Below are 22,324 nucleotides of genomic sequence, written 5' to 3'. Positions count from 1 at the left end.
TAACTTTAACTTTGCCATCATGAGGCAGCAGCAGCTGGTAGCAGAAGACCCACCTGAGGTGAGAATGGCTGATGAGGAGGAAGATGCAGATGACGAGGAGGACGAGGAAGCCATGCAACTACCTGAACCCGGAACACGATGGCGGAGGAAGGCGGACTATCGTGCCCCTTTAACGATTGCTCGAGCCTTGCGCCAGCAGCAAATCCATGAACGCTTTGCTGCCTGAAGGCTCAGCGGCAACTATTCCAAATGGACCATGTTTGCTGTTTGGACCTGTTCCATAATGTTGTGCTGTGTTGTGTTAATGGAACAAATAATGGAAATGATTCTTTAGTTCAAAAAGTTGTGTTAATAATGGAACAAATAATGGAAATGGTTCAGTTGTAATTTAAAATATATTTTATTCAAAAGTTTAACATTTGTTCGTACTTAACTTTAACAAAAATATTCTTGTATCAAACTTCAAAGTTTTCAGTTCACATCACTTGCAAACTTTTAAACTTGTAAATTTACATAACTTACAAAAAACTTTTAATTTGAGAACAGTAACAATAACAACAACAGCAAAGAAAGGCTGCACCCATCTCCCCTCCACCTTATTCTAAGACCGCCCGCTGCGCTTGGTCTTGGTGACTCCACCCCTGCCTGCAGGCGGTGGTGCAGCGTTTCTCGAGTTGGTACCAAGCTTATGCTTTCGAACATCTCGGGTAATGCACACTTCTTGATGGCGGGCTGGGGGGGGTGGGTGAGCAGCCGGTAATGTGGAAGGCCCGACTTGGGCCTCTTCAGAGGCTAGTCTCGGGATTGGAGTGGGAGTGGCAGTTGATTCTGTCAAATGGGTGCGGAGTCTGGACGTGTTCCCTTATTGCAGCAGCTAACTCCCAACATTCCCTCCCTCATGTGCCCTGACAGTGTGTCAACTACCTGCAACATTCCGTCCCTCGTGATCACCGACAGTGTCTCAGCTACCTGTGACATGCCCTCCCTCATGTTCACTGACATCAGCTACCTTCGACATTCCCTCCCTCATGTACATAGAAATTGTATCTGCTGTCTGAGACATTCCCTCACTCATGTTGCCGGACAGTGTTGCCATTTCTCATAAGAGTGTTGTTACTTCTCCAAACAGTCCCGATACCTCATCACCCACCCCACTGATGGTGTCCAGGAGTGATCGCGTAAGGTCAATGCTCTCCCCACTCATTGCCATCATCTGAACCACATCTGTTAGATCCTGCACCTCAGGAGAGTGCTGTCGAGCTCTCCTTCCCCTCCTCACCCTGAGTGTGCCTTGCTACATCCCACTGGGACCCACAGCCTCGGACAGTGGTGCCCTGGGTGTGCCTCACTGCATCCCACTGAGACCCACAGCCGCGGTCCCAGCCGTGGGAAACCATGGAATGTCTCAGCAAAACACTCGTACCACTCAGGAAAGGGGCTGGTACCTCAATGGGCATCACCTGCACCTCCTCCAAAGTAAGTTTAACAGTGGGGGCTTCATTAATCCTCTTCCCTTCACCCCCATGCTCTAGGTCTGGAAGGTGGGATTGCACTATGTTCTCTTAAACTCATCCACGTCGGAATCTTCTTCTGCATCGTCAGGGCTGGCCTCAAGTTCTGTAAAATATAACAAAACAGAAAAATGGTTAGCAGCAGAGTAGGAAGCAGGGTGGGTGGCATGAGTAGGCTCACACAACGCAGGCAGCAGGCTGATTTGAAGGACACGATGAATGATAGCATATTGCATCAACCGAAGCGTAGCTGACAAGAGACATCCCCAGGAACCGAAGCATGGCTAGCCCGCGCAATACTGAACATTTAGCAAAGCCAGACTGTGGAATTTGTAAGACTTACCCTCTCCCTTGAGTGTGGGCCCAGCTTGTGCAGTACTGGTTGCTTTTCTCCAGGCAGGACCCATCAAAGCAGCGACCCTTTCTTCAGGGTGTCAGTGGGTGCAGATTTGCCGGGCCTCCTCCTGTTCAAGTTCTTTCCCATTAGTTGTGTGCCACCTTCCTCTGCAAAGATGAAACGTAACTTTTTAGGGAGGGTGTTTTTCTGCTGGGTGGGAAATATACAGCTGGTCACATTTACAATTGCAGTTCCATTGAAAAATGAAAATATTACTTACACTAACTACTTGACCAAGGTCCTGCCACTTCTTTTTGCACTGGCCTCCAGACATCGGGGTGGTCACCATTGCACAGTAAGCTTCTGCAAGTTGGTTCCAGCATTTCTTCATTTTTTTTAGTGAAACTTTTATGTGACCTCTGCTGGTGTCCAGCTCGTGCCATCTGGCCTCAGTTACAGTAACTAGTGCCTCCACTTCATCCTGTCAGAAATTCTTGGTCCTTGAGCCGCGTCACATCTTGTATTGCAACTCCCATTTTTCCAATGAGAATTAAAGTTCTCACACACAATTGGCTCTTTAAAAATGGCCAAATGCAGACCAGGAGCTGTACTGGGCAAGCGCACCCATAGCAATCACGTCAAAAACGTCCTTTGTTTTTGCGCATGCGCAGAAGAGGGGGCATCATTTTTTTGGCGCAGACATCAGGCTCCACCCCCCAAAGTTACAGGACAGGCTGTGCGGCACCGATTAAAAAAAATAGAACAGGGAAACTTGGTACTTATTCTTTTGGAGTTGATAGGACCAGAAAAAACAGGCGTAACTCTGGTAATATGCCAAAAAGCAGCATTGGAGAAAATTGAGAGGCAAACAGATGTAGAAAGAGAGAAAATGAGAGTGGTGTAAGTAAAACAAAAGGATGCAGAACCTATGTCATGGTACTAAGCAAGGTCGAGTTGATGATGGCTCCAGTGCAGATATGGATACAATCGGTAAAATGAGCAAAATATAAGGGTATGACCAGATGGAGAAATAATGATAAAATAAACACTTAATTCAAAGGAGTGGGGAAAATGGTTCAATATATGAATGCTAGGAAATTTACGAATAACATCTGAGACATGAATGCCGTTGATGGAGAAATAAGCTACGCTATCAGAGGCAACAATGGGACCTGATTCAACAATGATACAGATTGGACAAACGTAGAGAGATTCTATTACATTTCTTCACAGAAATAGAAAACTGTAGAAACCTTGATTTCCTCCCATGGTTCATACCATACCATTTATCCACTAAGCCATCGGTAGAGCTACTTGTTCTCTTGTAAATAGGTAGATAATCTCTGGGTTACCTTGCTGTTGCTCTTTTCAAAGGGCTTTTGGATTCCAGACCCCAGTAAATTCCAACCAATATTTCCAAACAGCTGTCAATTTGTGAATTATGCACAGAGTCTCTGTCTAGTTTGCGTAACAAAGAACCAATCTGAAATTTACAGAAGACAAATGAAAAGTGATTAATTGCCACATAAATGTAGATTTTACAAAAATAACAATTTAAGCTTCAATCGTATAGAAAAAGACCAGACAAGTGTAATCAAATCAGACTTGGCTCAGTCTCATTAACAAATGAGAAGTCAATGAAATATATTCAGATTTTTAAATTGGAAGAGGCAAATAAAGTCACTCAATGCTTTAACCAAAAATAAAGTGCTGAGTGCCACATAACTTGCAAACCCTGGAGAGAAATGAACTATTCAAGCTAAGTTATTCCTGCCTTAATCCCAGTTACCCAAGTCAGGGAACTAATTGATTTAAAATTCCTTTCTTGCGGTGATTCCATAGAATGTAATATGATTATGGAATGGCTACAAAAGGAATGCCTAATAAGTTTATCAGCGAGAAGTGGGGGGGAGGAAAGATAGGGTTATAAAAAGGAAAAATTACACATGAAAGTATGGTACAAATAAGATATGGGGCGCTTTTTGGCGTATTTGAAGAGTTACAGCTATTTCTTTGGGGCCCGACTACGCCAAAAAAAAAGTTGAAAGTTTCCCCGTTTTAACTTGTGAATGTGGCCCGGCGCATAGTGTTCTTAAGCTCTGTGGGTGCAGCCTTAGATGTGCACCTAAAAGATCGGGTTGCCAGGGCGACGAGGGACACAATGCAGGCTGAGGCTGGAAAGTAAAACATACAAGACATTCTGGCCAGCTCACAGCAACCTGCACAAGCACATTGCAACTTACCAACACGAAAATATTAAAGAGTTTTCGTGCCAAAAGTAAACTGAATTGGAAAGGCTGCCCCCCCACCCCCACCCCCACCCCCACCCCCACCCCCACCCCACCGTACCCGGTGCCGCTCCCCAGGCCAAAAGGCCTTCCCGCCACCAGAGCCGTTCCTAGCCCGGGAAGAAATGCCTCCCTCCCCCTGGAGCCGGTGCCGCTCCTAGCACAGGCAGAGCCACGATGCCGACTGGACAGAAAAGGCCAAGGTAATTTTTTTTTAAATCTATCAGAACTCCTGTCATCCAGGAGGAGAAGAAGTGCTCCCCCAAGCTCTGCAAGGAGTCCTTGGGTCTCCCCTGGTTGCACTGGTACCGCTCCTAGCCCGGGCCGAATAGTCTCCTTTTCCCCTGGAGCTGGTACCACTCCGAGCCCGGGCCGAAAGGGTGGACAGATCAGGCCAAAAGCCCCAGATTAAAGTTAATTCATGATTAAAGACAAAAAGGAGATTGTTACAGTACGACAGAACCGGTAAGTAAAAGAGGTTATAATTACATACTCTCCCCCCTCTCTTCCGCTGCTGTCCCAGCCGTGGAACTGGATCTTCTGCCCTGATTCTCTTACCTGCGCTGATTTTGTTAACTGCACAGAAGGATTTTCAGAGACACATACGCCGTCTTAAGAAAAATTGTAGTTGGCCAAACTTGCATAAATAGCTAGAATTGGCGCGGGTGGCAGGTTATGCCCCCAATGAAGTAAAAAAATCGTAACCTAAAAAAAACTAACCTAAGTGAATTATGCTGGCACAGAAACTTGGGGAAATTTAGAGATTTTAATTTACTCCAAAAAGAAACGGTGCACACCAAAAAAACAGCGCAAATAATTGGGGAAAATTGAGCCCATGGTGAAGGAGGACAATGACACAGTTAGCATACTAGTGTGAATAACTGTACTGGAAGTAATGGAAATGGAGGATGGTGTTTAAGGGAGTACTTGATCATCTTTAGTCCATGAAATCAGCAGCCAGGAATAGATGCCCAAAACCTATTAGTAATTGGATGTGCAATGAGCACTTATATAGTAGTTCAGGCAGAAATCCTTGATGTTCATTCCATAAATGCCTTGAAAACCTAGAGCTCAGAAACACCATCAAAAGTTATGAAACTTTTTACAAGTAGCAGCTTAGTGATCACTTGTCTTCCGTGAGATATTCTGTTTCTTGTAATTCCTTTATTTAATCCAATAATTTGAGCTAAACTTGCAATGACATTTGTATTTACATGGTCATTACTTAATAGATCTGCAGCTGGAATATTTGCTTTGTGACTTAAGAAAGGCCTTTAGCACTTAAAAAATAACTGCTTAAATTACAGTAACTGAAAAGATGGAAATGAGTTAACATTACTTTCTGTAAACATAAATAATGTCTTTATTATCATCACTATAATTCCCCGTTACAGCTGCTCTGCGAAGAGACCATAGTGGAGCATGAATGAAGCATGTAGTAAGACTGTACCTTCTTTAGTAAATGCAGTTGTTGTATTCCATCAGTGAGTTCTGCACATTCCAAGAGAAGAATCGCAAGGCTATTCTCCTCACCAGTTGCTATGCCTGAGGGAAAAGAGGGAAATCAAATTTTTCAAGAATATAGTGGGTGGGCAGGTAGGGGGGGGTGGTGTTACATGTCGTTTGCATGCTAACTGGTTGAACAGCATTTTAGTAGGGTGTTGGTACATTTTTCAAAATGATCCATTGTAATTATTACAGATATACAACAAAGGAATGTTTAAAGAGTTAAGTTTAAAAACAAGTATGAGTTCCAAAGTAAACTTTTCTGTTTCCTTCAGTTTTTGGTAAGGTTTTATACAATGGAGGGCCAGTCAAACGACAAAAGATACTGTCACACAAGTAGCCATGGTCTTTTGCCCACACTCACCAATAATTAATGTGCAACCTATTTTTAAAAACTCCTGGGAACAGAAGAGAAGCTCATCAAATCTAATTTTAGCAACATTTCAGCTGCTCTGATTATACAAGAATAAATGTTTTGCGCGTGGAACATATTTAAGGATTTCATAGTGTCACAAAATCCAGGAGCAAAGCTCAAATGGTTTGTAGTGACCTGAAACATAACATTATGGTTCATGGTCAGCTATAAAGAGGTCCACAGGTACAAAGAAGGTGCGAAGCAGCGGCGAGAGATTGTAGAGGGTCGTGATCGCAGCCAAGGAGTTCGGGGCCCAGAAGAGGCGAGGGCCCAGGGGCAGCACGGGCCAGCCCACACTGCGACATGTGTGCGCACTAGATCCGTGCAGCAGAGCTAGTCTCCAGTTGTCTTGGTTAATCCTTGCTACTGGACCAAGACCTAGCTCTGTCAAGCCCGTGTGGTGGCTGGTGTGCAACAGTCACCACACGTTAAAAAAAAATCCAAGCACAGGCATCTTCCACCCTTCAAGATTTAGTTCGGACCTGGAATTTTAGGTCAATCATTGAAACACCTGCGAACTTTTTGACATGGAAGTAAGTCATCCTCGATTAGAGGGACTGCCTATGATGAGAATACAAGATCAGGGTGGTTATGCTTAAACTATATAAAACACTAGTTAGGCCATAGCTAGAGTACTGCGTGCAGTTCTGGTCACATTACAGGAAAGATGTGATTTCACTGGGTAGGCTGGGTTTGTTTTCTTTGAAACAGAGAAGGCAGAGGGGAGACCTTATTGAGGTGTCTAAAATTATGAGGGGGCTAGACAGAGTGGATAGAATGGATCTATTTCCCTTAACAGTTCAACAACCAGAGGACATAGATTTATAGTAATTGGTAAAATGTTTAGAGGGGATTTGAGGGTAAACGTTTTCACCCAGATGGTGGTGGGGGTCTGGAACTCACTGCCTGAAAGGGTGATGGAGGCAGAAACCCTCACATTTAAAAAAATACTTAGATGTGCACTTAAAGTGCCGTAACCTACATGGTTGCGGACTAAAAGCTGGAAAATGGGATTAGACTGGATAGCTGTGTCGGCCGGAACGGGCATGATGAGCCTAAATAGTCTCCTTCCATGCTGTAAATTTCTATGATTGTAACTCCTAGAGTACGGAGAGGTTGCCTCATTTTCAGAGGTCCTTTGGATGAGGTGCTGAACTGCAGTCCTAGCTGCCTGTTCTAATGGTTCATGTGAATTTGAAATGCCATGACACTATTTAAAGAGCAGGAAAAATCTCGGGTTTCTTGGCCAATTTTCACCCGTTGGGTCATCATCGCTAAAAACAGATTAACGAGTCCTTCATCCCTTTACTTCTTGTGGGATCTTGCCATGCACAGAATGGCTGCCACAATTGCCTGCATAACTGTAACGGCACTTTAAAATAATTCACAATGAAACTGCACTCTCTAAATGAAAGTCTTTTATGAAAGAGTTTTGTAGTGATGTTTGATTACATCATTTTGAACCCCTTGTGTTACAGATTCAGGATACAATGCATTTTTATCCCACTTAATACATTTTGCTTTTTACAAGCAAACTCTACAACAGGGTTGTCCAACTTGGTTGTCACCTTCAAAATCCAAGTACCTTCAGTACTTTATGCACTTAGATTTCCTGGTGGTTAACTCCGTTTGAATTTTGTGGGCCTGGAGATTTGAAAAAGTCTTATTGATGGATGAACGCTAAATCAGAACGCCTTGATCTGGTGGTCTCCACAGATTGTGATGTTTGTTAATAGGAACAAGGGTTTAAACTATCTATGTTCTCTTGGGTTCCACAATATGCACCTATGCGGCCCACAGAGGAAAAGCTTGAACATTGCTTCTCTACCACATTCAGAAAGCTCTTTACCTTGCCTCCACTGTTGTAATAAACACGTGTTTACTTACATCTCAAGCTCACAAGTTTATGGTCATCAAGAACAATTCGACCAACGTCGATATCTTTCTTCTTCTTTAGAACCATCTTCACCCAAATTCTTTTAAAAATACTGTTTTTTTTAAAAAAAAGTAACACTACTTGCTCCTGGGAATAGTTGATATCCGCAGAATTTCACTTCACTCCAGCTGGCTTGTATGTGGTCACTTCAACAATGTGGCAACTTCATGGGGGGGGGGGGGAATAACGATGCGCAAGCAGGTCTATGCAATGTTTAAAAACTAAAAAGCAGTCATTATTCACAAAGTTTAGAAGAGTAATTTCCTTGCAATAAACCTTCTGCAGCCGGTACCACAATACAGCGCTGCCATATTTGCGGCATCTCACGTAAACGTCAATTCCGCCTTCACGTCCAATCGCTTTTTTTTGTTCTCCCTCTCTGTGACCGACTCGGAGGAATCCTCCGCTGGAAGAGGTTCCGCCTCCGCTGAGCAGCTATTGGCTAATGTGGGGGTGCAGACAGCACGTTCAGCCCGCCTCCCGCCGTCCGATTGGCCGCCCGCTACGTCAATCAGAGAATGTTGGCCCGGATTGTTCCTTGGCAGATGGATACAGTGGGCTGGGAACGCGCTGACAGCGGAGTGTGGGAAAGTTATCGCCTGATGCAGGGCAATGATGGAGCGACCGGCAGGAGGCCGTCCGCTTTGAATGTTTCTGTCCCCCGCTTCATGTCGCAAGCTTAACGGGGAGAATGGCACATTTAATCAGGTAGGCGCCTTGCCTGTGTTCACAATGTGTGTCAGAAACTGAGCTGATGAATTTTGACCAGCGAGAGTTAGCACAGCACTTTTTCCCCCGCACCAGGATTTTTTGCATGTGATGTCATTCACTGACAGGGTGGAAAAGATGAGGTTAAGGCAAAATTTGGGAGTTCCGATAAATGCAGTTATGGGGTTTACGCACTTAACGATATTCTCCCCAATAAGCAAAACATTTAGAGGGAACAAATCCGTTATGAAGCATTAGTGGCAACTATTTATTTCGAATCAATAGTTACTTAAGTGTCAAGTGATTATTTTTTCGGAATGATTTTCATGAAAAAAATACTTTTCGTTGCAATAGATCATCGGTACGGTTATAAAATATGTTTATAAATTGTAGTCCGTTGTTGTTCTGTTGAAGAAATAACATTTTCTGTGACAAAAGTCATTTAAATGTTTGCAGAATTTTGCGTTGGTTACCGTTTAGTTCCAGAGGGGACAACCGTTTAGTATAATATAAACAGAATTGGATTGTAGAAAATTATTTTCTTAGTTGGTAAAATAATAAGAGCTACTGGAGAGAATCCTGTCGACATTTGAAACAGAAGTTCTGTTTCGTTTTAACATTATATAACTCAGGTAATGCAATATATTTAATTCCATTCTGAAAGGCTAACTCAGCCGAAAATGATGGTTTTCAGATGTTTTCAAATCAGTGGATTTGTATCAACTGAAATATTGAGATAGTTGAAGGATGGGATCTATATCCTAACCGCAGTGAACGGGATTGAAATGTCCTGCTTTAGTTAAAAAAAAATAGCAAAAATAGACGTGAGTAAAATGAATATAGGTGGAAGACATTTGTCTATGTTCATGACTGCCCTAGCAATTCCTGCTCTTCCGAAAATGGAATATTCAACATTAATGAAAGGAGAAAAAAGGCAATTTTTTCTTGGTAAGATTATTGATGAGGGGCTAGTGCAGTTTTCCTTGGCTGTACAGTCATGTAAAAAAAATAGCATTTTGTTCCTAGTCACACTCGGCTTCTTGGGGGATCTTAATGGGAACATTTAAAAGTATCACCACAGGAATAACAGGATCAAAACGGTGCCACAAAGGTATATTGCATTAGTGTATACTATGAGTCATACTGTGCAATTATATACAGTATGTGCATCACTGTTACAGTTATATCACTATCACTCTGTGTTACGTTCTTAAATTGTTCAGTCTCTGTTATTCCATTCTGTGATTGTAATTACCCATTCTCAGTTTCTGATACATTTATCACATTGTGTCTCATTCTAATATTTTATTGAATATAAATTCCATTCATTCTTTATTATATTGCCATATATATCCACTTGTCTTTGTTGTTAGATTCTAAGTATCTGATATTTGTTATAAAACAAATAATCTGGAAATAAAAAGCTTGTATCAGTAAATTGACCATGAAGCTGTCGGATTGCTGTAAAAACTTAACTGGTTCACTAATGTCCTGTAGGCAAGGCCAGTCTGTCTTAAATGTGACTCCAGCCCCACATAATGTTCTCTTTAAGCTGTGCAGCCAAGCAACGCTCCAGGGGTCCCGGTGTGCTGGCTTTTAAATTGGAAAAAAGTCCACATGCATGGACTTTTGAATGGGCCATGCAGCCCGTTAAAGGGGCTGCACGGTCCAAAAAATATCACTGGTGACATTGGCCCCACAACAATGTTGACTCTTAACTGCACTCTGAAATGGCCCAGAAAACCATTCAATTCTATCAAACTAATACAAATAATAATAAGAACCACAAAGACTGCAGCAGGCCAAAAAGCTGGTCCACTATCACCTTCTCAGGGCAACGAGTGATGGCCAATACATGCCAGCCTCGCCAGGAATCCCAAAAATTAATGATTTAAAAAAAAATCATGATATTATCTATTACAGTTGACATTATTTACTCTTAACATAATTTTTAGAACGTATAGTCACATGGTGTTATAATAAAGACGGCTGGTGCAAGATAATGACTCATTTGTGATTATGAGACAGGAAACTCGTGGGAAGAAAAAAATTGAGTTGCTTGGAGAGACTACCTCCCACCATTCTCAGGGAAATTAAGAAAATTGTTTTAAGTAGATCATAATTAGTGGTTTAAAAAAAGACTAACAGCCAATTAAATTGCACTTGATGCACACATTTCAAAAGTGCTTATTCTTGAGATCTTATTAGTTAATTAATCTCAACAAAAATTAAAGCATTTTGCCTATTTTTCAAAAGAAATAAAGGATTTTCAGGCCCTATATTCTTTTCTATCTAGGCTGACACTCCAGTACAGTGCTGAGAGAGCGTTGCACTGTCGGAGATGCCGTCTTTTGGAAGAGACGTTAAACTGAGGTCCCGTCTGCTCTCTCAAGTGGACGTAAAAGATTCCATGGCATTATTTCAAAGGGCTAATATTTATCCCTCAATCAGTATAACAAAAAAACAGATTATCTGGTCATTATCACATTGCTATTTGTGGGAGCTTGCTTTTGCGCAAATTGGCTGCCGAGTTTCCTACATAACAACAGTGACTACACTCCAAAAAGTACTTCATTGGCTGTAAAGTGCTTTGAGATGTCCGGTGGTCATGAAAGGAGCTATATAAATCTTTTTCCTTTTTCTTTTTCCTTTTTCTTTTTTTCTTTCCAGGAACTTAAAAAAAAATAGATTTTTATCCATATGTATAATGTTCATTTATTGTTATTGGAAATAAGATGCAAGTTGTTTTCTGGATATTGACATGGTTCGTGCTTTAATCATAGTATTAGATGTAGGATTACCTGAAACTTAAACCCTATTCTATTTCTTAAAATAACAGACGTGCCTGTATTGTCTGATTTATATAGCACACAAATATTAAAGTATCTTGCTCAGATTGTTGGAATGGATAAAAAAGTTACCATTAAGCTAAAAAAAAAATTCAGTATTTCATTAGTTTAGTGGATTTTCCATGTTACTTGAAACCCTTTCTAGATGCAGATGTATTGTAAATTTAGGAAACATCCAAATTGTAGAGTTATGGTAGCTACGTAAATATATCCGTTTTGATTTTGGGACAACATTTACTCATTGTACTTATGCCATGGTACGCACACCAGGTCTTTTACCTTTTTAGCTTGTAGAGTGTAGGTATTATATAAAAAACACATGCTCTTCCAGTGGTTTTGGAAGACGTCAAAGAATTTGAAAAGATCCACCAGAATGTATGACTCACCATGAGTCAACTGCTAATGTAACAGATCTGTAGTTCTTTCATATATGAAGAATTTTACTCAGTAAACACACTTAGAGATAGGTTAAGTGTACTTAGAGATCAGTTACCTTAATGACCAAAAGTCACAATTATAATTTTATTTTTATTGATAAGCCAGGATATCATTTTAAATCTTCTCCTTCTTCGGCCATCTTGAAATTGAGGATGACTTCATAATTCTGGTAGATCAGAAATTATATGATAAAGGCTTGCATTTATACAGTGCTTTATCACATCTCACAAATGCTTGAAAGCCCTTCATATATGATGAATTGCTATGAAGTATAGAGACTGTTGTAATATAGGGAAGGCTAACCCACAATGGGTTATCCAACTATACTTAACAACAATGGATTTATTTTTCACCTCCACCACTCTGCCTAGAAGTCAATTTCAAGCATTGATCATTCTGTGTGAAGAAGAACCTCCTGATATCAATCCTAAAGTCACCTTGTACAAAAACAAAATACTGCGGATGCTGGAAATCTGAAATAAAAACAGAAAATGCTTCAAATACTCAGCAGGTCAGGAAGCATCTATGGAGAGAGGAACAGAGTTTCCAACATTTTCTGTATTATGTCATCTTGTACATAGTTTGGACCTGTGTCCCCTTATCCTATTCCCACAGTTTAATATAAAGTAATATTCTAGATTAACTTTTTCCATACTATTTACTATCTTATATACTTCTGTAAGATCACCTCTCAGATGGCTTCTTTCAAGGCTTAAAAAATCAAAACTCCTGACACTAGGGACCAATTTCGTGCCTCTAGTGCTTGAATATATCCCTGTTTCTTGGCAACCAGAACTGGATACTGTACTCCAGGTACAGTCTGACAGCAGCACTTTAAAGTTGATCATTACTTCCTCTGACTTTTATTCTGCTGCTTTGGCTATGTCACTTATTCTATTGACTTTGTTGATTGCTGCTTTTCAGCATTGATTAGACATGTTGGCCCCGAAATTCACGGTCTTAGGAAGGACCGTTACTGCCCGTTTACGGCGGCCATTTGTCAAAATCAAATGGCCGCCTCTTTGGACTCAACTGACCGCCCCGACGTAAATTCAGACCGGGAGATTTTGCAGCATTGTGGGCCACCGCCAACTCTCATGGCGGTGTGGGGCTTGTGGCAGTAGTGACGCACTAAAAGTGCGCACCGCTGCTGCTCTGCCCCCAGACCCATTTTCAGCGGGAAGAAGCCGGCCCTTCAGCTAACTGTGCCCCCGCCAGCTTTTAGAGCCAGTGCACAATGGCAGAGATTTAATAAGAACATAAGAAATAGGAACAGGAGTAGGCCATACAGCCCCTCAAGCCTGCTCCGCCATTCAATACGATCATGGCTGATCCGATCACGGACGCAGGTCCACTTCCCTGCCCGCTCCCCATAACCCCTTATTCTCTTATCGGTTAAGAAACTGTCTATCTCTGACTTAAATTTAGTCAATGACCCAGCTTCCACAGTTCTCTGAGGCAGTAAATTCCACAGATTTACAACCCTCCGAGAAGAAGTTCCTCCTCGTCTCAGTTTTAAATGGGCAGCCCCTTATTCTAAGATTATACTGCTAGTTCTTGTCTCCCCCATCAGTGGAAACATCCTCTCTGCATCCACCTTGTCAAGCCCCCTCATAATCTTAGACGTTTCGATAAGATCACCTGAATTCCAAAGAGTAGAGACCCAACCTATTAAACCTTTCCTCATAGGTCAACCCCCTCAACTCCGGAATCAACCTTGTGAACCTTCTCTGAACTGCCTCCAAAGCAAGTATATCCTTTCTTAAATATGGAAACCAAAACTGCATGCAGTATTCCAGGTGTGGCCTCACCAATACCCTGTATAACTGGCAAGACTTCCCTGCTTTTATACTCCATCCCCTTTGCAATAAAGGCCAAGATTCTATTGGTCTTCCTGATCACTTGCTGTACCTGCATACTAACCTTTTGTGTTTCATGTACCAGGACCCCAGTTTCTGCTGTACTGCAGCACTTTGCAATCTTTCTCCATTTAAATAATAACTTGCTCTTAGATTTTTTTCTGCCAAAGTTCATAACCTCATATTTTGCAACATTATATTCCATCTGCCAAATTTTTGCCCACTCACTTAGCCTGTCTATGTCCTTTTGTGTCCTCCTCACACATTGTTTTTCCTTCCAACTTGGTATCATCAGCAAACTGGGCTATGTTACACTCGGTCCCTTCGTCCAAGTCGTTAATATAGATTGTAAATAGTTGGGGTCCCAGCACTGATCCCTGCGACACCCCACTGATTGCTAACCCAAGAATGAACCATTTATCCCGACTCTCTGTTTTCTGCTCATTAGCCAATCCTCTATCCATGCTAATATATTACCCCAACCCCATGAACTTTTATCTTGTGCAGTAACTTTTTATGTGGCGCCTTGTCAAATGCCTTCTGGAAGTCCAAATACATCACATCCAATGGTTCAGAGTCGGTTTAGCTCGATGATAGCAGCTGAGTCAGCAGCAGAGCAGTCCAGTAAGAGATCACCTCGGGGAGGTCAGCGAACTCCGAACGGGACGAGAACCCGGAGTCTCTGCCGCCTCCAGGCTACATCCAAGGTCATCCCGTCCTCTTGTCATCGAACTACAGTACGCAGACGATGCTTGCGTCTACGCACACTCTGAGACCAAACTTCAAGCCATCGTCAACACCTTCACCGCGGCATATGAAAGCATAGGCCTTACACTAAAAATCCTGTAAGACAAAGGTTCTCTACCAACCTGACCCTGCCACACAGCACTGCCCCCCAGTTGTCAAAATCTGCGGTGAGGCTTTGGACAACGTGGACAATTTTCCATACCTCGGGAGCCGACTGTCAACAAGGGCAGGCATTGATGACGAGGTCCAACACCGCCTTCAGTGTGCCAGCGCAGCATTCGGTCACCTGAGGAAGAGAGTGTTTGAAGACCAGTACCTCAAATCTGGCAACAAGCTTATGGTCTACAGGGCAGTAGTGATACCCGCCCTCCTACATGGCTCAGTTTAAACCACTGTTTAAAAAAAGGTGGGAGAGAGAAAACGGGTAATTATAGACTGGTTAGCCTGACATCAGTAGTGGGGAAAATGTTGGAATCAATTATTAAAGATGAAATAACAGCGCATTTGGAAAGCAGTGACCGGATCGGTCCAAGTCAGCATGGATTTATGAAAGGGAAATCATGCTTGACAAATCTTCTGGAATTTTTTGAGGATGTAACTAGTAGAGTGGACAAGGGAGAACCAGTGGATGTGGTGTATTTGGACTTTCAAAAGGCTTTTGACAAGGTCCCACACAAAAAGATTGGTGTGCAAAATCAAAGCACATGGTATTGGGGGTAATGTACTGACATGGATAGAGAACTGGTTGGCAGACAAGAAGCAGAGAGTTGGAATAAACGCGTCCTCTTCAGAATGGGAGGCAGTGACTAGTGGAGTGCCGCAGGGCTCAGTGCTGGGACCCCAGCTCTTTACAATATACACTAATGATTTAGATGAAGGAGTTGAGTGTAATATCTCCAAGTTGTAGATAACACTAAACTGGGTGGTGGTGTGAGCTGTGAGGAGGACGCAAAAAGGCTGCAGGGTGATTTGGACAGGTTAGGTGAGTGGGCAAATGCATGGCAGATGCAGTATAATGTGGATAAATGTGAGGTTATCCACTTTGGTGGCAAAAACACGAAGGCAGAATCTTATCTGAATGGCGGCAGATTAGAAAAGGGGGAGGTGCAACGAGACCTGGGTGTCATAGTTCATCAGTCATTGAAAGTTGGCATGCCGGTACAGCAGGTGGTGAAGAAGGCAAATGGTATGTTGGCCTTCATAGCTAGGGGATTTGAGTATAGGAGCAGGGAGGTCTTACTGCAGTTGTACAAGGCCTTGGTGAGGCCTCACCTGGAATATTGTGTTCAGTTTTGGTCGCCTAATCTGAGGAAGGATGTTCTTGCTATTGAGGAAGTGCAGCGAAGGTTCACCCGACTGATTCTCGGGATGGCAGGACTGACATATATGAGGAGAGACTGGATCAACTGGGCCTTTACACACTGGAGTTTAGAAGGATGAGAGGGGATCTCATAGCAACGTATAAGATTCTGACGGGACTGGACAGGTTAGATGCACGAAAAATGTTCCCGATGTTGGGGAAGTCCAGAACCAGGGGACACAGTCTTAGGATAAGGGGTAGGCCATTTTGGACCGAGATGAGGAGAAACTTCTTCACTCAGAGTTGTTAACCTGTGGAATTCCCTGCCGCAGAGAGTTGTTGATGCCAGTTCATTGGATATATTCAAGAGGGAGTTAGATATGGCCCTTACGGCTAAAGGGGTCAAGGGGTATGGAAAGAAAGCAGGAAAGGGGTACTGAGGGAATGATCAGCCATGATCTTATTGAATGGTGGTGCAAGCTCGAAGGGCCGAATGGCCTACTCTTGCACCTATTTTCTATGTTTCTATGAGATGTGGACTATACACAGCAGACACCTCAAAGCACTGGAGAAGTACCACAAATGCTGCCTCCGCACGATCCTGCCAATCCATTGGGATAACAGACACACCATTATCAGTGTTCTCACCCAGGCCAACATCCCCAGCATCGAAGCACTGACCACGCCCTAGCAGCTCCGCTGGGAGGGCCACATTGTCTGCATGGCCGATATGAGACTCCCAAAGCAAGCACTCTTATTGGAGCCTCGATACAGCAAGTGAGCCCCAGGTGGGCAGAGGAAACTCTTCAAGGACACCCTCAAAGCCTCCTTGATAAACTGCAACATCCCCACCAGCACCTGGGAATCCCTGGCCCAAGACCGCCCAAAGTCGAGGAAGAGCATCGGGAAGGCGCTTAGCACCTCAAGTCTCATCACCGAGAGCAACCAGAGACCAAGCGCAGAGAGCAGAAGGAGCATGCGTCAACCCAGGCTCCCCACCCATCCGTTTCATTCAACCACTGTTAGCCCCACCTGTGACAGAGACTGTAGGTCCTGCATTGGACTCTTCAGTCACCTGAGAATTCACTTTGAGTGGAGGCAAGTCATCCTCGACTCAGAGGGCTGCTTATGATGATGATGATGATGTGCTCACCTCACATTATACAGCAGCCCAGATATAGGTGCGAAAAATAAAGATTTAATACATAATCAATATAGCTACAAACAACCACTAGAATAATAAACAGTGCAGAAAAATAACATGTAAACATCATTTACCACCCTTGTGCATTTCCTTATAACCCCTCTTACATGTGCCTAATCTGCGACTTTGCCTCAGTGTCTCCCCTGTGGGTCTGGGAAGGCTGCTGTGCTCCCTGTGTGGAAGCTGCAGGTGTCCCCCTCAAGCAGCTTTGGGCATGGAAGGGCTGGCTGGTGTTTGATCAACACCCTTCTGGGATGGTTCCGTCTCACTTGGCTCAGGGGAGGCCATGCATGGTGGCATTGGCAGAGTGACCGGTCTGGGGCCAGGAATGCTGCGAGCCGGAGGGAGCACCTCATCCATATCCTGGCCCAAGGAGCCTGAATAACTCACCGGGGTGGCACAATACCACCACCACCAATCTGAGGGAGCTCAGGTCGGTGCTGTGGCACCACACTGGAAGGTCCCCCGTGGCCCATGGTGGACCCAGCCGCGAAAGCAACATTGAGGTCTCGGGCGGGGGGGGGGCATCCAGCTGAGACTGCATGTGAGTAGCCACAGTCTGAAAGCCACCAGATATGACCGCACTTAGACGCTCCATCGACTCTTGCAGAGCCGGGGCTATCCTCTCCAAAGCAGCATCGATACGCTCGTTCCCTCGCGCCTGTACTGCAATGACAGCTGCCGCAGCAACCTAACTGAATTTCCCATGGGAATAACGCCCCAATTAAGATTGCAAATTTCAGCTTTGCAGGGCTAATAGGAGTGAAACACTTTTTTGTGGTCAAAAAGCTGAATTTGGATCCAATGGGCACCGCAAACTTTGCGGCGCTAATCGGGGGGAAAAAAAGGCCTCAACACCACCAGCTTTCTGGCTGCACTGAATTTCGGTCCCGTTGAGTGTTGAATCTATTAGAATTGCGATGCCTCTTTTTACCTCAACCTTACTTATTTCAACACCATTCATGGATATGTGTGACATCCTCTTTTCCTTCCTATGTGCAATACTTTACATTGTCTGCATTTGTATGTTATTTCCATAACAATAAATGTTAAAAAGAGAGAAGTGGACAAATTTTATATAAGTGCAAATGCATATAATATGAATTCTATTTTAAAGGCAACCTATATCGAGATTCCACCTATTTAGAATAAGTTACTAGTGAGAGATGAGAGTAGCTGCCCTCGGCAACCAATCAGCATTCGATGGAGTATGACGCAACTGATTTCAATGGGGGTCAAGGTGAACACTTTCCAATGGTTGGACTCATGGATGACATAAAAGAAGATATTTATGGCAGCTGTCGGAGTTCCTCAGCGAAGTGTCCTTGGCCCAACCACCTTCAACTGTTTCATAAATGACTTTTAGGAGTGATGATTCCACAGTGTCCAGCTCCATTCACAACTCCTTGGATGAGGAAGCATCCTGTGCCTACCTACAGCAGGATCTGGATAACCCCCAGGCTGAGACCGACAAGTGGCAGCTAACATTCGCACTGCATAATTGTAAGTTAATGACCATCTCAGACAAGAGACAGCTCTCCCTGACCTTCAATAGCACAACTATTGCTTAGTTCTCCATCATCAATATCTTGGAAAATCCAGTTAATAAAGCTTAACTGGACCAGCCATTTAAACACCCTGGTTACAGGAACAGAGCAGAAATTGGGTACTCTGCGATGAGTAACACCTCTCTACCATCTACAAGGCTCAAGTTAGGAATATGATGGAATATTCAACACTTGCCAAGATGGATGCAGCCTCAACACAATTCAGGCCAGAGCGCGTTTCCTGATCAGCACCCCTGCCACTGGATTCTCTCCACCCCCTCCATTGTTGGAACGCTGGTTGTGGTATGTACCATCTACAATATGCACTGCAGCAACTTAGCAAGATTACTTCGACAGCACCTCCCTGCCCAGCGAGTTTGACTACCAAAAAGGACAAAAGCAACAACATTGTGGGAACACCATCTCTAAACTCTCCTTTGAGTCAGACACCATCCTGCCTTGGCTATAATATCACCATTCCTTCATCGCTGTGCCAAAATCCTGGAGTACTTTACCTAACACTATCATGAGAGCACCATTACCACAAAGCCTGCCATAGTTCAAGCAGAAGACCTACCACCAGCTTCCCGGGCAACTCAAGATTGGCAATAAGTGCCAACATTGCCCACATCCTGAGAAAAAATGAAAAGACTACTGTCAGTTTAAAAATACATTAACAAATCCGATTCAAACCTATGCTAGGTGATTGCAAGTGAATAAAGACAAACAAAATTACATTCCAAAGTTGCACATTTTAGACCCTGTTTCTCTGGGTTTCTGATCCAATGTTAGATTTCTTGCACTGCACATTGTTGTGTATATAATAATTTAATAGAGAGGTTATAGAAAACAACTCTTAGGCCACACTGATGACGCAACCAATTTATCCAGTGAGTAGTTAAATCATATAAGCTGGGGGTCACCGCATCAAATACCAATGCTGCACTCACAATCGAAGTCAAGTACTCCAGGGGCTAAATCAAACAAACAAATATAGTTGGGACCTGACCCGTTCTGGACCACGGGAGGTCAAGCCGACCCTAGACTTACCCGTTCCTGAATGCCTCCGCCACGCTCCGGCTGCAAAACTCAGGCCTCACTCCCTCTCCACGTCGACCCAGCCTAGGAGGGAACGCCGAAGGCAGAGGGGATAAGAGGAGCAGCCTTAAACCACGCTGAAATCTCAGGCCTCCCTCTCTCGCGGTGCTGGTTTGGCGCTCTTTTTCTGGAGGCAACTGCTGACAATGACCCGGCCGTGTTCTGCGCATGCGCTGTGCAGAAGCTTAGAATCTCTGCTTTTTCCAATTCTCACCTCCTCAGTCAGCCACCTGCTGTTCACTTTCCTTTCCTTGCCCAGCCCGCTTACCTCCATGAACAGTGCGGGGACCTCCATGAACATTGCGGGACGCTACCCCTGCCGGGAATGATGCCAGACCAGGGATGTTTCCGGACTAAAGAGTCTCAGACTGGAGAGGTACAACCTGTCGTGTGTTTTTTTTTATAAAAAATAAGTTTCTTTGGGTATATTTTCCAAACGATAATCTTCCCAAGTTAAGTGCTCAGGTATTTATTAAAGGCGGTAAGCATTCATACAAGAATAGGGCTTTCAGATAAAAAAAATACCTCTCTATGGTTATTGCAGCAATTGTGCAGTTTTAGCTACATTGTCTGCATTTTATAGAGAACATAAGTACACTTCACTGTAGACAACCATCTGCATAAATTGTGTTTATATGGTACATATATGATTGTATATACATAGCCACAGTCATCAGCAGTGAAAAGCAGAACATGTTGCCTATAAAGTTAGAAAACATAGTTCTAATTGTATGATTATTGAGTGAAAGTACTACAGTAACTGTAGTTGTGATATAGAATGTAATAAAATGGAAGAATCTCATCATAAAATTGGTGTTTTATTTATACAGAATTTAACCAGACCTCATTTACATGGATCTAATCTGTTTTTTGTCATATCTTTGTAATCCATCAGAACAAGCTGGTAGATACTCAGTACAATATTTCATCCAAAGGATTGTGTATCAAATTGTATGTTGCACTCCTTAACACTTCAGTGTTGAAAGTCACTAAGTATTTTGCATCACAATAGTAATGTTAAATTGACTGGTTAACTACAATACTACTGAGTATTTCTATGGTAGCCCCTATTACAACTGAGTGCTGTAATTAAATATTTATGTCTGTATAATTTGTGCTCAGTTCTTTTTTAACTGTTTCTAGGATACTGGATCTCAACACTTCTACCTTCTAACAAGACAGAAGCTGACCATGGCTGAGGGTTCAGAGATGGCTGGGAATATAGACTGGAAAGAGCGCTGTATGACTCTTGAGTCACAGTTGCTCAAGTTTCGTGTGCAGGCCAGCAAAATCCGAGAGCTTCTTGCAGAGAAGGCAAGTAAATATGAACAATTCAGATGGGGATTTTAGATGCAGGACGGGGCGCGGGAGAGGGCAGGGTTATGTCTATTTCTTGTTTGTCAAAGTGAGAGATGTGGAATATATTTCCACTTTTTATTCCCAGTACTGAACGTAATTCAGAGGCATCATGAAAACTTAGCAAAAAACTCCTACTGGATCAGCATGACACCTGCCTGAATGACATGGGTAACTAGTGTCAAATTAAGAATAGTTTTGTGGGGTAGGTTGTGTTCATTACAAATAGTGATTTAGAACAAAGAAATTGTCATTGAATCAATCAAGGCTAAAGATATAGTCATTCCGAGGTGGTACGTGCTAATCTGACTCAGTGCATAACAGCAGAAGCGATTTTAGCCCGACTCGCTTGGCAGAAACCAGACAGGTGGGCAGTTAAAATCGACCGATTGACTTACCGCTGATGTCTTGCACTAATCCCACTGTCCGAAATGTTAACCTCTTTTGAGCAGGTAGCAAGGATACCCGCCTAAAACAGGGCCCTCCTTTAACTATATACAGGTGAAGATAGTGGGAAGAAGATCCGGGGCCAGAAAAGGCCCAACCAGGTAAGTTTTGAAAACTTTTATTTTTACTTTCCTTGTGGGACCAGGAGTACTCCTCCGGGTCCCACAAATAAAGTTTAGCTGCCCCCACCCCCCCCACCCTTCCCTGAACTGGGCTCTTCTCTCTATCCTTCCCCCCCCCCCCCTCCTCCTCCATGAATTAAACTTGTTGGTGATTGTTCCATCGCTACCGGTCACCTGCCACTCAAAATCTGGGGTGAGACTTGAACACACAACCTTCTGACTCGAGGCAAAATTGCTACCACTGAACCAAGGCTGAGACCTACTTAACATTGGAAGCATTTTTAAAAAACTTTTTTCAAGATTTTGAAATCAAGGATACAGCATATTGATGCATACATATGAGTTAGAAGACTGTGACATGTTCTAGAAATGTAGGCCTTGAAATTCGGGTCACTTGCGCCTCCCATTCACGCCCCCGGGGGTGCAAAAGACTTTGCGACTGGGTGCAGTGCCACTAACTACTCCCATGGCGGCGGTAGTAACCCGTAGCACCCAGCTCCGCTGCACCGGCGATGCTGACTGACATCATCGCGTGCAGCGCCCAGGACCCTAAATTGGGTATCACCCCCCAAAGCTGCGGCGGGCAATGACAACGACAGCTTCAGGGAAAGGGGACTGGGCGGCTGGCCGCTCGCGGGGCGAAACTTAGAGGAGGT

The 22,324-nt window shown here is 43.5% G+C and overlaps 2 protein-coding genes across 3 annotated transcripts in view; one reads left to right on the top strand and one right to left on the bottom strand.

Moving 5' to 3' along the window:
• Positions 1 to 8,276, bottom strand: part of thada (THADA armadillo repeat containing) — a 559,310-nt gene extending 551,034 nt beyond the window's left edge. Inside the window, exons 1-3 of the mRNA XM_070889374.1 lie at positions 7,945 to 8,276; positions 5,587 to 5,681; positions 3,201 to 3,331 (exon numbers count right to left, since the gene is read on the bottom strand). Coding sequence (XP_070745475.1) covers positions 3,201 to 3,331; positions 5,587 to 5,681; positions 7,945 to 8,020 — 302 coding nt within the window. The 5' untranslated portion in view covers positions 8,021 to 8,276. The remainder of the gene's footprint in view (positions 1 to 3,200; positions 3,332 to 5,586; positions 5,682 to 7,944) is intronic.
• Positions 8,277 to 8,562: 286 nt separating this feature from the next.
• The window catches only part of plekhh2 (pleckstrin homology domain containing, family H (with MyTH4 domain) member 2), a 229,085-nt gene continuing 215,323 nt past the window's right edge, over positions 8,563 to 22,324 (top strand). For both annotated transcript variants that reach the window (XM_070889372.1, XM_070889371.1), the window contains exons 1-2: positions 8,563 to 8,701; positions 20,887 to 21,057. In XM_070889372.1, the coding sequence (XP_070745473.1) occupies positions 8,642 to 8,701; positions 20,887 to 21,057 (231 nt within the window). In that variant the 5' untranslated portion in view covers positions 8,563 to 8,641. The remainder of the gene's footprint in view (positions 8,702 to 20,886; positions 21,058 to 22,324) is intronic.

This window comes from Pristiophorus japonicus, chromosome 9 (assembly GCF_044704955.1).
Source record: "Pristiophorus japonicus isolate sPriJap1 chromosome 9, sPriJap1.hap1, whole genome shotgun sequence".
Taxonomy (NCBI): domain Eukaryota; kingdom Metazoa; phylum Chordata; class Chondrichthyes; family Pristiophoridae; genus Pristiophorus; species Pristiophorus japonicus.
The sequence above is the reverse complement of the archived record's forward strand: the minus strand, read 5'-3'. Positions and strand labels throughout refer to the sequence as shown.